Raw genomic sequence first — 14,771 nt, forward strand, 5'->3', positions numbered from 1 at the left:
CACGATCGAATAGTCTGCCGAAATTGTTCCGTCGGACCTTTGATGTTGAAAAGTCCAGTCGTGTGTACGCGGCATAACAAGTAAGAGTATAATAACTCCACTTGTAATAGTGACTTATCCCTTGCTGAGACCTCTATGCCTAGCCTCAATATAGAAGAGACAATCATTCCAGACAAACTATGTCAGATAGTTGAATGTACCAAACACTTGGCATCCACAAATATCTTTATTACATGCAGAAAGATTGAGGCAAACAATATGATGTGGTAGTTTAGATGTTGGCATTGCAATGTTCAAAGTGGTCAAAATTAACATGAGCATCTTGTAGGAACAATACAGGAACTTGCAAATGAGGAAGGGGTAAACTACATTATGCAAAAGGCAGAAATTACAGAAAATTACACATAAATAAAACAATGACAATGGGGTAGCAGAATCACCATAAACAATTAACTACTGAAAAAAACATAGGATATAAAGTACAGTATAAGTATATACAGTATATAAAGGAACTTGCATTGCCCACATAACTGCTGGAGACAGCACAAAGAGATCTAAAAGTCCTTTTCCATGTTAATCAGGAAAGGGACAGTATGGAAGGCTTATAAATTGTGCATAACCTACCCCAAATTTAGTGCTGCCTTCTGACCCATTGATAGTAGTAAATCGTCGGGCACCCATCAGAATTAGTAGTTAGTTTAAAAGCCATTAGGGCTCTCATTCTAATACACTGAACAGATCTGCATATAAGGTATCAGGACAGAGGGGTCTGGTAAATGCTTGATGCTCCAGGTATAGTAGCACAAGTTTACCTGCTGGGCTTATATCTTTTGAGCATGTAACCCTCTTTTTATAATCCTGGAAGGTTTAAAAACATTAGGTTGCTGGCTTAAAGTGGAGGACCGCACTTAGAAAAGTGGAGCTTCTGTTAATTATGGCTCTACCCCTGCCCCAAAGCACCTTGTCCCCATATTGATGGGGACAAGGGTCTCTTCCCCACAGTTCTGGCCTGTAGTTGTGGGGGTCTGCAGGCAGGGCCCCCAGATCCCAGCCCTCCCCCTATGTGAATGAGTATGGAGTATGGGCTATGTGCCCCCTACCCAGTCACCAAAAGTCTCAAAAATGAAAAAAAAAACTGACAGTTTTTGACAATTCTTTTATTTTTAAAAAGAAAAAAGAAAGGGTAAAATAAATATGAAAAAAAAAAATGAAAACATTTTAATGAGCCCCATCCCGCCGAGCTTGCGCGCAGAAGCGAACACATATGAAAACGGTGTTCAAACCACACATGTGAGTTATCACCGCTATTGTTAGAGCGAGAACAATAATTCTAGCTCTAGACCTCCTTTGTAACTCAAAACATGCAACCTGTAGAAATTTTTAAACGTTGCCTATGGAGATGATTAAGGGTAAAAGTTTGTTGTCATTCCATGAGCGGGCACAATTTTGAAGCGTGACAGGTTGGGTATAAATTTACTCGCCGTAACATCTTTCATAATATAACAAAAAAATGGGCTAACTTTACTGCTGTGTTATCTTTTAATTCATAAGTGTATTTTTTCAAAAAAAAAGTGCGCTTGTAAGGCCGCTGCGCAAATACGGTGTGGAAAAAAGTATTGCAACAACTGCCATTTTATTGTCTAGGATGTTAGAAAAAAATATATAATGTTTGAGGGTTCTAAGTAATTTTCTAGCAAAAAAATAGCTTTCAACTTGTAAACTTGTATAAGTTTGATAAATAGGACCGGTCCTTAAGTGATTAAATAAAAGACAGTTTTTTTGGCATGATTAGACATATTTTCAAAATTAATAAACGCAAACATCGAAATGCTCCCACCCAACTGAGTTTAAATGACTGATGTTATCACACCATACAAACCATAATCATGATCAATAAAGTGAATACTTTTCCAAATAATTCATCAACATATAAAAAAATAATGAATGTGTAAATAATGAATAAATAAATATTATACACAATTCATAAATGCTCTTAAAAAATATAATTAAACGATGAGGTGAAAAAATAAATAAATATTGATAAATATTACACAGATTAATAAATGATTAAATAGTAAATACATTATTCAAATTAGTAAATAATAATACTAATATATGACAGTGAGCAAACAAAGTGAAAAAAAAAATAATAAAAAAAAATACATGCACCTATAAGAAAAAAAGTGACAAAGTAACCCAAAACCCAAGGTGAAACAGTCCACATAAAAGTCCTTTCAGTGAGAGGGGTAGCTCCTTAAATTGATATCAATGGAACGTGCAATCCTCCTTCACCAACACACTGTGCTGATCACCAGTAAAAATGCACACTTACCAGAGGGAAACTTGTAAATTCTCACTAAATAGGTCACTTAGTCTGCCGGATGGATCACAGAATCCCCACCAAGTACGCAGATAACTCACAAACACTGTCACTGCGCACCCCTCCACCGTCCTCCCTTCTCCACCATAGTCGGAAGTCCCGGCAGCTTCGGTAGCAGCAGCTCCCAGCCCCCAGCGAGTCATCTTGGTGAGGCAAAACCCCGGCTGCTATTGGCTGGCTGCGTATCTACTCTGCTCTCTGGGAGGACGGGAGCTGCAAGGGGCCAGAGTACAGCAAGCGCAAAGCTCAATATTAATGGTAAAAATTTCAAAATTTTTGCCAGGGTATGCAAACTTTTGAGAAATACTGCATATATATAAATATCTATATGTCTGTGTGTTTTTTTTAAATAAATAAAACAACTATTCTTCCTTTTTAAGGGCAACCGTGGTGCAGACAGAGAAGGTCTTCTGGACTAATGTTGCAAGTTGCACGATTACCTACAACTCCACATCAACAAGTGGATCTGGTACAAGTTGCACTAGTGCTTCAAATAATTCTTTCAGAATATCAGTAAGTACCATCAAGTATCTTTTATTAAAAAATTCATTCATAATCAGCTGACTCTAAAATATTGTCTTTTACATACATTTGAAGCTTTACATGGCTTTTCTTCTTGTTACTTGAATTTGTATAAAAAATTCCCCTACTAGCAGAAAAGATATGTTCTGGCATATATTGACTGTTTGTTTTGTAGGACACTTTTTATGTGGATCCAAATGCAGGGAGATATTACATGTTGAAAGGTTTAAGTGCAACTCCAACCAAAACTGGAGCATTATTGCTGGGAGCTTGGGACAGGAAGTGAGAGGAAAGGTCCCTATCACAGACACCCACAAAAAGAACAAAGTCCTCTTCAAGGTTTCAGCCAGTACTCACTATTTTTAAAATGGAAAATGGGAAAAAAAAAAAAAATTGCCTGATATTCAAAATTATGATCTTCGCCTTTAACCGGTTCCCAACCGGCCACAGCAGCTTTACTGTGGCAGAATGGCTAGCACAATGATGTTACCTTAAGTGGGCCACGATGATCAGATTTGTTTCAGAACCAATTAGTCTCCAGGCCTAAGCCAATGATTTCTGGCCTGGACCTGCTGATCGGTTCTGATCATGAAATGCTTCCCCTGCCTGTAAGTGTAAACACAGGCAGGGGAAGTGATGTCATCTCCCTCTCTGGAATTCTTTTCCGTTCCAGAGAGAGAAGAGACGACATCCAAATGTGAGCTGCGTCAACAATAAACTGACACAGTACACATAGCCACACATATCACCCCCTGATCACCCCCCGATTGCCCCCCAGTTAACCCCTTCACTCCCTGTCACTGTCACCCAGTGCAGTGTTCATATTTTTATTTTTTATCATTGTACTGGTGTCATTTGTCACACTAAACAGCATTAAGGTACTTAGTAGTAATCCCAGATAGGTTTAGGGACCCCCCTAAACCCCCTTAATTGGCACATGTGGCACCGTGTGATCTAATCACTGTGGCTTACCCCAGTGGCTTGTAGATTCCCATCTTAGGCTGGGGGAGAGAGCCTGCTTGAGATGTAATAATTTGCTCACTGTGAAGTGGAGGGAAAATAAGAATGTTTTCGTTCTGTCCTCCCTTCATACAGACACAACAGTCCAAATTCAAACGGTGACTGGTTTTGTGGAGAAACCCCTCTGTGTCCATAAATGCAACCTTAACTTGGGAGGGGTGGACCTCAATGACCAGTTGTTGGCACCGTACCTAATTGCCTGTAAGGCCAGACGCTGGAAAAAGTGGCTGTATATTTATTCCAATTGGGTCTGCTGAATGCTTATGTGCTATACAAAGCTTTAGGAGTAACTGGATCCCTCCTTAAATTCCAGGAAGAGATCATCACAGCCCTTCTATTTCCAGGTGGTACTGTGACCCAACTTCCCAATCCCAATGGTTGCATGAGAGGCATTTTCCGTATGTCCTCCCTGGTACCCCTACCCAAAGAAATCCCAAAAGAAAATGTTGTGTCTGCAGAAAACGTGGGTATAGGAGTGACACATGATTTTATTGTCCCTCCTGTCCTGGCCAACCTGGTCTTTGCATTGGTGAATGGTTCAAATGCTACCACACACTAGTGGAGTATTAGCGTAGAGTACAGCATTGCAGTGCTTGGGCACACTTACACAGGGTCTTGAAAGATGAGGTGCCATCACATTTTTGAGAGCCCCTAATCTGAGAGACATTTACAGTTTACAGTTTATATAAAAGTGCAAAAAAAAAACACAAAAAAATAAATAAATAAAAAAGACAAAAATAGTTGTGGTTTTATTTTTCCTCTCTCTCTATTGTTCTCTCTCTTATATTCGCTCTCTGTTGTTATATATCAATTGTTCTCTCTCTATTGTTACTGTATTTTAGAACTGTAATGTTTTATTTTTACTATGTTTTATTGTATTTTCTTTGCAGGTATGGTATGTCTTACTGTAATGTTACTTTGTTTTATTGTTAACCATCATTTGCATAGCAAGTACACCATTCAGCCGCAGCACAGGTTTATTTATTCTGACAGCAACAGTGTTTGCTTCCATGTCACATAAAGCCGTGACTTCAAAGCTGTAGGAGGTGATTTCACCAGGACAGTTAAAAAAAAAGAACATATATGTTGAAGCATGGGGGCAGGGGTGGAGGAGTGATTTGCTCCTAACATTAGCATATATTTTTAGGCACAGATTGCATTAAAAAAATCAAGTTGTTTTATTGAGTTAATGTTTTATTGTTATCATTGTTTGCTTTTCAGTTACACCATTCAGCTGCAGCACTGATTTATTTATCTTGACAGCAACAGCGTTTGCTCTCACGATATGAAAATCAGCGACTCCAGCGTGACTGCGATTTCACCACCACAGTTTAAAAAAAATGGTGCAAGTATGCCCATCATTAGAAGTGGGAGGATGAAAGGCGGTATTCTAATGGTGGGCATACCCACCGATCAATCTCTTTTTTTCGTTCAGCCCAAAGAACATTACAATATATGCCCAACAAGGACCAGCAACGTACTGGTATGTTACTGGACTTTGAGTGGTTATACCAGAAAGATGCCTGCAAGTTTAAGTATCATCATGGTATCATTCTTTCCAGCCAGAGGCCAGATTTAATGTAAAAGCAATCCTAGCGGCTAATTAACCTCTAGACTGATTTTACAAGCAGCTGGAGGGAACATACCCCTCCCACCATCTTCCATGGTTTTCTCTGGCTTTCCGGTCCCAACAGGGAACCCGAGAATGCAGCCGGTGGTTCCGCCAGCTGACCATAGAGTTGATCGGAGACCAGAATGGTTCCAATCCTCTCTATGACCTAAGAAAATGGAAGCTACGAGCATTTCATGACTTAGGTTACGCTGGATATAAACAGTGCCATTGGGAAATTGGGAAAGCATTTTATCACACCAATCTTGGTGTGGTCGGATGCTTTGAGGGCAGAGAAGAGATCTAGGGTCTAATAGACTCAATTTTTTTCAAAATAAGAGTACCTGTCACTACCTATTGCTATCATGGGGATATTTACATTCCCCGAGATAACAATAAAAATAATAAAACAAAAAAAAATGAAAGCAACAGTGTAAAAATAAAATAAAAAAGCAAAATATGTGTCGGATGTAAACAGCAATTCCACCATGCATGTGAGGTATCACCGCAAAGGTCAGATAGAGGGCAGTCATTTTAGCAGTAGACCTCCTCTGTAAATCTAAATTGGTAACCTGTAAAGGATTTTAAAGGCTTTTAAAAATGTATGTAGTTTGTGGCCGCTGCGCATTTGTGCACAATTTTAAAGCATGTCGTGTTTGGTAGCTATGTACTCGCCATAAGATATTCTTTTTTATTTCATCAAACATTTGGGCAATATAGTGTGTTGTAGTGCATTAAAATGAAACAAAGTGTTTTTTTTTCCCAAAAAATTGCGTTTGAAAAATCGCTGCGCAAATACTGTGTGAAAAAAAAAAATGCAACACCCACCATTTTACTCTGTAGAGCCTTTGCTTTAAAAATATATATAATGTTTGGGGTTCATAGTAATTTTCTAGCAAAAAAATTATATTTTTTCATGTAAACAAAGAATGTCGGAAGGGGCTTTTGCCCCATACACATGAGCAGAATTTCCGTCTGAAAAATCTTGTTTTTTAAGACAGAATTGCGCTCAAGCTTGGCTTGCATACACACAGTCACACAAAAGTTCTTGGAACTTTCGACCGTCAAGAAAGTGGTGACGTACAACACTACGACGAGCTGAGAAAATTAAGTTCAATGTTTCAGAGCATGTATCGAATTGTTTCCAAGCATGCTTAGGAATTTTGCATGTCGGAATTGGTACAGACGATCGGAATTACCGATCTGAACTTTTTCCGACTGAAAAATTGAGAACCTGCTCTCAATTTTTTGCTGGCAGAAATTCTGCCAGCAAAAATCCGATGGAGCATACACACGGTCAGAATTTCCAACCGAAAGCTCACATCAGACTTTTGCTGGTGGAATTTCGAATCGTGTGTACGGGGCAATTGTCTTCAAGTGGTTAGAAGAGTGGGTGATGTGTGGCAAGCTTCTAATGTTGTGCATAAAATACCAGGACAGTTCAATCCCCCCCCCCCAAATGACCTCTTTTTGAAAAGTAGTTGATGAAAGGCATTTTGAGTCCATAAAACTTTTTATATTTTGCCCACAAGTTTTGGGAAAATTACAAACTTTTTTTTTTTGCATAAAGTTGTCACTAAATGATATATTGCTCAAACATGCCATTGGCATATGTGGAATTACATCCCAAAATATATTCTGCTGCTTCTCCTGAGTACAGGAATCCCACATGTGTGAGACTTTTTGTGAGCCTAGCTGTGTACAGGACCCCGAAAACCAATCACCGCCTTCAGGATTTTTAAGGGCGTAAAATGTTGATTTCACTTCCTCACTACCTATTACAGTTTCAGAGGCCATGAAATGTCAAGATAGCACAAATAACCGCATTTTGCAAAGTAGACACTTCAAGCTATTTGCTGAGAGGCATGTTGTGTCCATGGAATATTTTATATTTTGCCACAAGTTTCAGGAAAATTATTATTATTTTTTTCTTACACAAAGTTGTCACTAAATGGCATATTCTTCAAACATGGCATGGTTATATGTGGAATTACACCCCAAAATACATTCTGCTGCTTCTCCTGAGTATGAGGATATCACATATGTGAGACTTTTTGGGAGCCTAGCTGCGTACAGGACCCCAGAAAACCAAGCACCACCTTCAGGCTTTCTAAAGCCGTAAAATTGTGATTTTACTCCTGATTATTACCTTTCACAGTTATATGGAGGCCCTGAAATGTCAAGATAGCACAACCCCCCCCCCCCCAAATAACCCAATTTGGAAAGTAGACACCCAGAGGTATTTGCTAAGAAAAACATTTTTAATTTTCCTGAAACTTGTGGCAAAATATAAAATATTCCATGGACTCAACATGCCTCTACATGCCTCAACAAGCAAATAGCTTAAAGTGTATTTTTTCCAAAATGGGGTCATGGTGGGGGGGGAGGTTTTTGCTATCTTGACATTTCATCATGGCATCTGAAACTGTGATAGGTAGTGAGGAAGTGACATCACCATTTTACGCCCTTAGAAAGCCTGAAGGTGAGGATTGGATTTCAAGGTCCTGTACACGGTTAGGCTCCCAAAAAGACTCACACATGTAATACCCTCATACTCATGAGAAGCAGCAGAATGTATTTTTAGGCTTAATTTCACATATGCCCATGGCATGTTTGAGCAATATATCATTTAGTGTAAATTTTGTGCAAAAAAAAAAAGTTTGTAATTTTCCCGCAACTTGTGTCAAAATATAAAATATTCCATGGACTCAACATGCCTCTCAGCAAATAGCTTGGGGTGTCTACTTTCCAAAATGTGGTCATTTGGGGAGTTTTGTGTTATCTTGGCATTTTATGGCCTTTGAAACAGTGATAGGTAGTGAGGAGCGATCAAAAATTTATGCCCTTAGAAATCCTGAAGGCAGTGCTTGGTTTACGGGGCTGTACGGGGCCTGTACGCAGCTAGGCTCCCAAAAAGTCATACACATGTGGTATCCCCATACTCAGGAGAAGCAACAAAATGTATTTTGGGGTGTAATTCCACATGTAGCCATGGCATGTGTGAGCAATATATAATTTAGTGACAACTAAAAAAAAATGTTCAATGGGCTAAACATGCTAAACAGCACTTTCCTTGGGGTGTCTACTTTCCAAAATGGGGTCATTTGGGGGGGGTTGTACTGCCCTGCCATTTTAGCACCTCAAGAAATGCTGCGTAAATTCCAGAAAATGTACCCTAGTTTGCAGATATAAATTTTGCGCAAACCAATAAATATACGCTTATTGACATTTTTTTACCAAAGACATGTGGCTGAATACATTTTAGCCTAAATTTATGACTAAAATTTAGTTTATTGAATTTTTTTTAGAACAAAAAGTAGAAAATATAATTTTTTTTTTTCAAAATTTTCGGACTTTTTCCGTTTATATAGCAAAAAATAAAAATGGCAGAGGCAATCAAATGCCATCAAAAGAAAGATCTATTTGTGTAGAAAAAGGGACACAAATTTTGTTTGGTACAGCATTGCATTACTGCGCAATTACCAGTTAAAGCAGTGCAGTTGAGCAGCCAAATCTTCCGGTGCTGAAGTGGTTAAAAACATTCCCTGCATCTGAGTTTTCATACAAATTGTTCTTATAGAATTCTGTAATTTCATCACTGTGAAGATTTCTCTGTCATGGTACCTCAGTGACCATTGCCAAGTGATGGGAAAATTCCCCTGTCAGGTAAACAGCAATAAAAAACTTTTTTAGTAGAATAAGTGTTAACATTTTTTTTGATGCTTTTATTGAGATTTGTGTCCCTGTTGGAGAGGTTTCCCCTCACTTCCTGTCCAAATGGCAGTGATTACAGGGACCGAAGTTGATGGAAAACCTACCCAATGAGGACACAGATAATGCAGAAAACCTTAGAAAGGTTCTTAAATGCTCCATTTTTATCTACAAAAAACAACAGCTTTCTACTGGAATTTTACTTTAATAAGAGACCATTCAGATTATAGAATGGCATGATCTGACCTACCAAGGTCAAGAGTGTAGTCAAACACCTCTACCGCTGTTTTTTCTCTAAGCAAAATACAAGCAGTTGGCTGAAATTACACCATGCATGATCTACTGCTATTTTTCTTGTGATTGGTTGGCCTTTTAGTCTGCTGGTGTACACAGAGGTAAGGATTGTCTAAAATAAACTGAGCAGATTGGATGGCAATTATTTAATGTCTATGGCCAGCTAAAGTCTTCAGAAGAGCTTCAAACAAATAAAAATGATCTTAAGAGGTATCAGAACTTCTCTGATGATATTCATTTTTCTCTTAGGTTTCCTTCCTATTTGTGATGATCCTGGCTGTGGCAATTATGTGGCTCTGAAGGCAGTGTTCTCCGTGTCAGTCTGTTGTATGGCTTAATACATCAGATGGGAAGATTTGCAGTGAAATACAAACATACAAAACATTTCAGCAGTGGAAACGTACATGCAATTGTAAAACCACTTTATATCATTTTAGATGTGCTGTATATGGTTCAGCTTCCAAACACACTTGGGCTAACAATACTGTAATCCTATGTAGCTGTGTCTAGGAATATATACATTAGCAGCCGGATCATCTGAAAAAACATATTTCTGTAACCCAAATTAAATGATAGTGTTTTTCAAGCACCAAAACTTTGAAGCGTATATGTTTTGCTTTGTGAAAGAAGAAATATCTGTACTCTGTGCAAAACTAAATTATAAAAAAAACTGCATCTTGACAGCTGCACTCACAATATTAAACATACCAATAATAAACAGTAAATTAGAAAAAGAAAAGTGTTGCACTGTCATTAATCATATATTAAAGTGCATATAGTGATAAATAATTCATTAACGACACATAATCTCATAAAAATTTAATTAACATCCCTGGCGGTATGATTCAGTCTGGATTTAGGTGCTGAAAGCGGTACAATTATTTTGCATGGAAATTTGGCGTTTTATATTGTAGTCCTGTAATTCTTAGGAATAACTCTCTTTAATCTGTTCAAACCAGAGTCTAGTAGACATCCCGGGTATGATAACGTTTATAATATAATAAAGAATAATAAAAATTATTCAATAATGTAATCAAATCCTAAAACACTGAAAAATTGACACTTTTTGGTTGCTATGGACAATCTCCAAATTTCAGGCAGAAAAAACAGTATTTATAATATAAAAGTGCACGCAGGGCACTGCACAGACCACTAGGGACAAAGGGGGTGTGTATTTTTTAATACAGTACTGTAATCTGTAAGATTACAGTGCTGTGTGTGTTTTGTGTGTTTTTACTTACTTTTTAATTTGCCGCCATTCTCCGCTCCCGTGCGCCATAACGTTGCAGGGAACGGAGTTCGGCGGCATTCGGCACTGTGAATCGAGCGGATGACAGCTCGCTCACACAGCACGGAGGACATCGCTGGATTCAGGGGACAAGGTAAGTAACTCTCACGGTGTCCTCCCCTGCATCCAGCGATGAGATCCCGAGTCTGGCTCGGGGTTACCGCTCCTGTTATTAAAATCCCAACCCGAGTCAGACTCAGGATTACCGCTAGGGGGGTTAATATGACAATTCATAATATTAGTACCATTATGCATGAAAAAATAAAGTGTCAAAAGACATAAAACAGTCCAATGTATGATCCTTAATTTGATATTCAAAGCGTGCATTTGAAAATCCTCAATGGGCAAGTGATCACCTCCAAGATGAGATGAAAATCAGCTTCTTACCAGAAATACTAGACCCTATTCAGGTCTGTAATCACCGTAGTGAGCTCACCCCACCCTCTCTGTATGAAATATCTATGCTTTTCCAGCCATCCTCTGATGTTATTGTTTAGAGGTAACATTCAAACTCCTCATTATGTATACTCAAACCGGGTAACATGGAGCATGGCAAGAAGAAGAAGAATCATCCAAGTAGGAGAAAAACTTTTTATTTAAAATTCTACTCACAGATCCACAGGCTTTTACAAGCATTCAGTATACAATCATCCAGCGCCCCAAGTGGGTGTGCCGTCATCACTACTATTTCCCCTGCCAACTGAGGAAATGAGCAATGAGTGTTTCTTCTTTTTGTTGATATGTTCCATGTTACCCAGTTTGAGTATCCATAATGAGAAATTAAAATTTTACTTCTAAACAATAACATCAGAGGAAGACTGGAAAAGCAAAGATAATTAGTACCCAGAGTGAGGGATGAGCTCACTAAGCGATTACAGACCTAAATAGGGTCTAGTTCTTCTGGTAAGATGCTGAATTTGCTCATCTTGCAGGTGAGCACTTGTTGGTGATCACTTGCAGCAATAAGGATTTTCAAGTGCACGCTTTGCATATTACCTTAAGGATCATACATCGGACTGTCTTTTGTCACTTTATCTTTTCATGCATGATTGCACTGATATTATGAATTGTCACATTAATTCGTGTTTCTATTAGATTATGTCGTTAATGGATTATTTATCACTATATGCACTTTAATAAATGATTAATGACAGCGCAACACTTTCCTTTTTCTAAACTACTATTTTGCTTGTTAGGTATCTGACGTTTGATAGATTGATGAATGATGAACTAGTGATACACGTGGGTCTGTGCTCAAGATATATAGAAGAGAAGGCATCCACATTGTGTACTCTTTCTAATGGAAAAATAATTGCTGATATACTCACATTACAGACAGGTGTCATTTATCTATAGACTTTAATATATTTTAGAAATTTTGAGGTGCAGTTATTGTCAGTATTGTGGACTTCTTGTTAAATTTAGTTATTAGCTTGGGAGAAAATGTTGATGGTTTGTCCAAAGACAAAGCTGATTTGATCTATGTATTAACCTGGGAAATTTATGTTGATGTAGGAAGATAATGTTCTGGGAATCATTAAGTCTTTCATATAGAGTTTTTTTTTTCGTGACCATGCTAGTCTATAATTGTAAGCAGTAGTTTCCAAACTGAAAGATTATGACCTAGGTTATAAATGAAAGTGCTTTTAGCTTGAGGGCCTTTACAATGTAGTAAGATAATAAAGATTTTTGTTCCATATGTAGTTTATTCAAGGCCTCTAGATCATGCACGGATCCATTTGTGCCATGTTTCTTTTTTTAGTCTTTAGTTTAGGTTGAAAATATTTAGAATTTTGCTTAGTAGTTTTTTTTTTTTGTTTTGTTTTGCAATGGACAGGTACCCTAATAAAGCCCTTTTAAATAGTTATAAAATACACATGTTAGTGCAATCACATATTCAATAAAGATGGTGCTGGGAGGGGGGGTCTGCTGAATCTCTGTTCACAGTCCACTAACAAGATCGGGGCAATGGGAAACTTGTGAATAATACCTGCTATTTGCTATTCCCTGACATTGGTAATCTCAATATTTGCCAAATGGGTGGTTGAAAATAGACACTATCGTGCATCTAACTGCTTAGAACAATTTACATTTACTTGAGCCACTTGGACAGTTTTTACACATTCCCTAGATTTCCAAGATGCTCTATCCAAATACTACCTCACTTAAAACATGGCCATGGCAAAGATGGGAAGGGAAGACAATCCCCATTTTCTTATTTTACCCTCTTCAACCTCCCCCCCATACCCTTTCCCCTCCCAGCAACAAAGTGTTGACCCTTCCCTGCTGTCTCCTTCTTTCACCTCCCTTTTTTTATATGAGTCTGAGAGTTGATCTGTTCTCGCATTAGTTTCTTGTACCTTTATTATCCTCATGTTTTTTGTTTTTTTTAAATGAAAAGTTGTCTGTAATACAGTCAGTATCTAAGTTTCAAATGTTTTTAAACAGTAATTATGAATGATTTTATACTACACATAATTTAGAACCGTGATTGCAATTTTTTTTTATATTAATTTGTTTAAATAGACAAAATAAAAAAATTATATACCAATAAAAACATTTTAAACACATAAAAAACATATATGCTTCTTTATGAAATTAGGTTTCTGGTGTACAAACTATTTTTTATTTGCATTCTTTATTTGTCAAAATGAAAACATTTTGACAAAACTTTACAAGCGAGTAAAAAGAAAAAAGAAAAATACTCAAAATCCAAATACAATAGAAGCCACTGTGAAAAAAGGGCTTACAACAAAACAGACTCAAAACCATAAAAGAAAAAGGGACCTATTTATAAAACTATCCTTGAAAGTAGTAGCAGAAGAAATGTGTCAGGTATCCGACCGAGAGAGAAATCAGCCTCATCACTTCCCTGCACAGTTAGTTGTGTGGGTGGCTTCAACGGGATATCCTATTGATGTACAAACTATTTAATACATCATTTATATATAGTGCCTTTAAAAAATATTCATATCCCTTGAAATTTTCCACATTTTGTCATGTTACAACCAAAAACATAAATGTACTTTATTGGGATTTTATGTGATAGACTAACACAAAGTGACACATAATTGTGACGTGGACAGAAAATTATAAATGGTTTTCAACGTTTTTTACAAATAAATATCTGAAAAGTGTGGCGTGAATTTATAATCAGCTCTCTTTACTCTAATACCCCTAACTAAAATCTAGTGAAACCAATTGCATTCAAAAGTCACCCAATTAGTAAATAGAGTCCACCTGTGTGTAATTTAATCTCAGTATAAATACAGCTGTTCTGTAAAGCCCTCAGAGGTTTGTTAGAAAACTTTAGTGAACAAACAGCATCATAAAGGCCAAATAATACACCCGACAGGTCAGGGCTAAAGTTGTAGAGAAGTTTAAAGTAGGGCTAGGTTATAAAATAATATCCCAAGCTTTGAACATATCATGGAGCGCTGCTCAATCCATCATCCGAAAATGGAAAGAGTATGGCACAACTGAAAACTTACCAAGGCATGGCTGGCCACCTAAACTAACAGGCTGGGCAAGGAGAGCATTAATGAGAGAAGCAGCCAAGAGGTCCATTGTAACTCTGGGGGAGCTGCAGAGATCCACAGGTCAGGTAGGAGAATCTGTCCGCAGGACAACTATGAGTTGTGCATTCCACAAATCTGGCCTTTATAGAAGAGTGGCAAGAAGAAAGCCATTATTTAAAGAAAGCCATAAGAAGTCCCGTTTTCAGTTTGCGAGAAGCCATGTGGGAGACATAGCAAACATGTGGAAGAAGGTGCTGTGATCAGATGAGACCAAAATGTAATTTTTTGGCCTATAAGCAAAATGCTATGTGTGGCGGAAAACTAACACTGCACATCACCCTGAACACATCATCTCCACTGTGAAACGTGGTGGTGGCAGAATCATGTTGTGGGAATGCTTTTCTTCAGCAGGGACAGGAAAGCTGGTCA

At 37.8% G+C, this 14,771-nt stretch overlaps 1 protein-coding gene across 1 annotated transcript in view; it reads left to right on the forward strand.

Annotated features, from left to right (window-relative positions):
• LOC143928278 (putative ferric-chelate reductase 1) overlaps positions 1–10,134 on the forward strand; it is a 50,102-nt gene extending 39,968 nt beyond the window's left edge. The window contains exons 5-6 of the mRNA XM_077453062.1: positions 2,761–2,893; positions 9,786–10,134. Of these exons, the coding sequence (XP_077309188.1) occupies positions 2,761–2,893; positions 9,786–9,836 (184 nt within the window). The 3' untranslated portion in view covers positions 9,837–10,134. The remainder of the gene's footprint in view (positions 1–2,760; positions 2,894–9,785) is intronic.
• Positions 10,135–14,771: the final 4,637 nt, after the last annotated feature.

Source organism: Lithobates pipiens, unplaced genomic scaffold (assembly GCF_037356315.1).
Source record: "Lithobates pipiens isolate NorthernLeopardFrog02 unplaced genomic scaffold, aLitPip1_a1.2 Scaffold_23, whole genome shotgun sequence".
Lineage (NCBI taxonomy): Eukaryota > Metazoa > Chordata > Amphibia > Anura > Ranidae > Lithobates > Lithobates pipiens.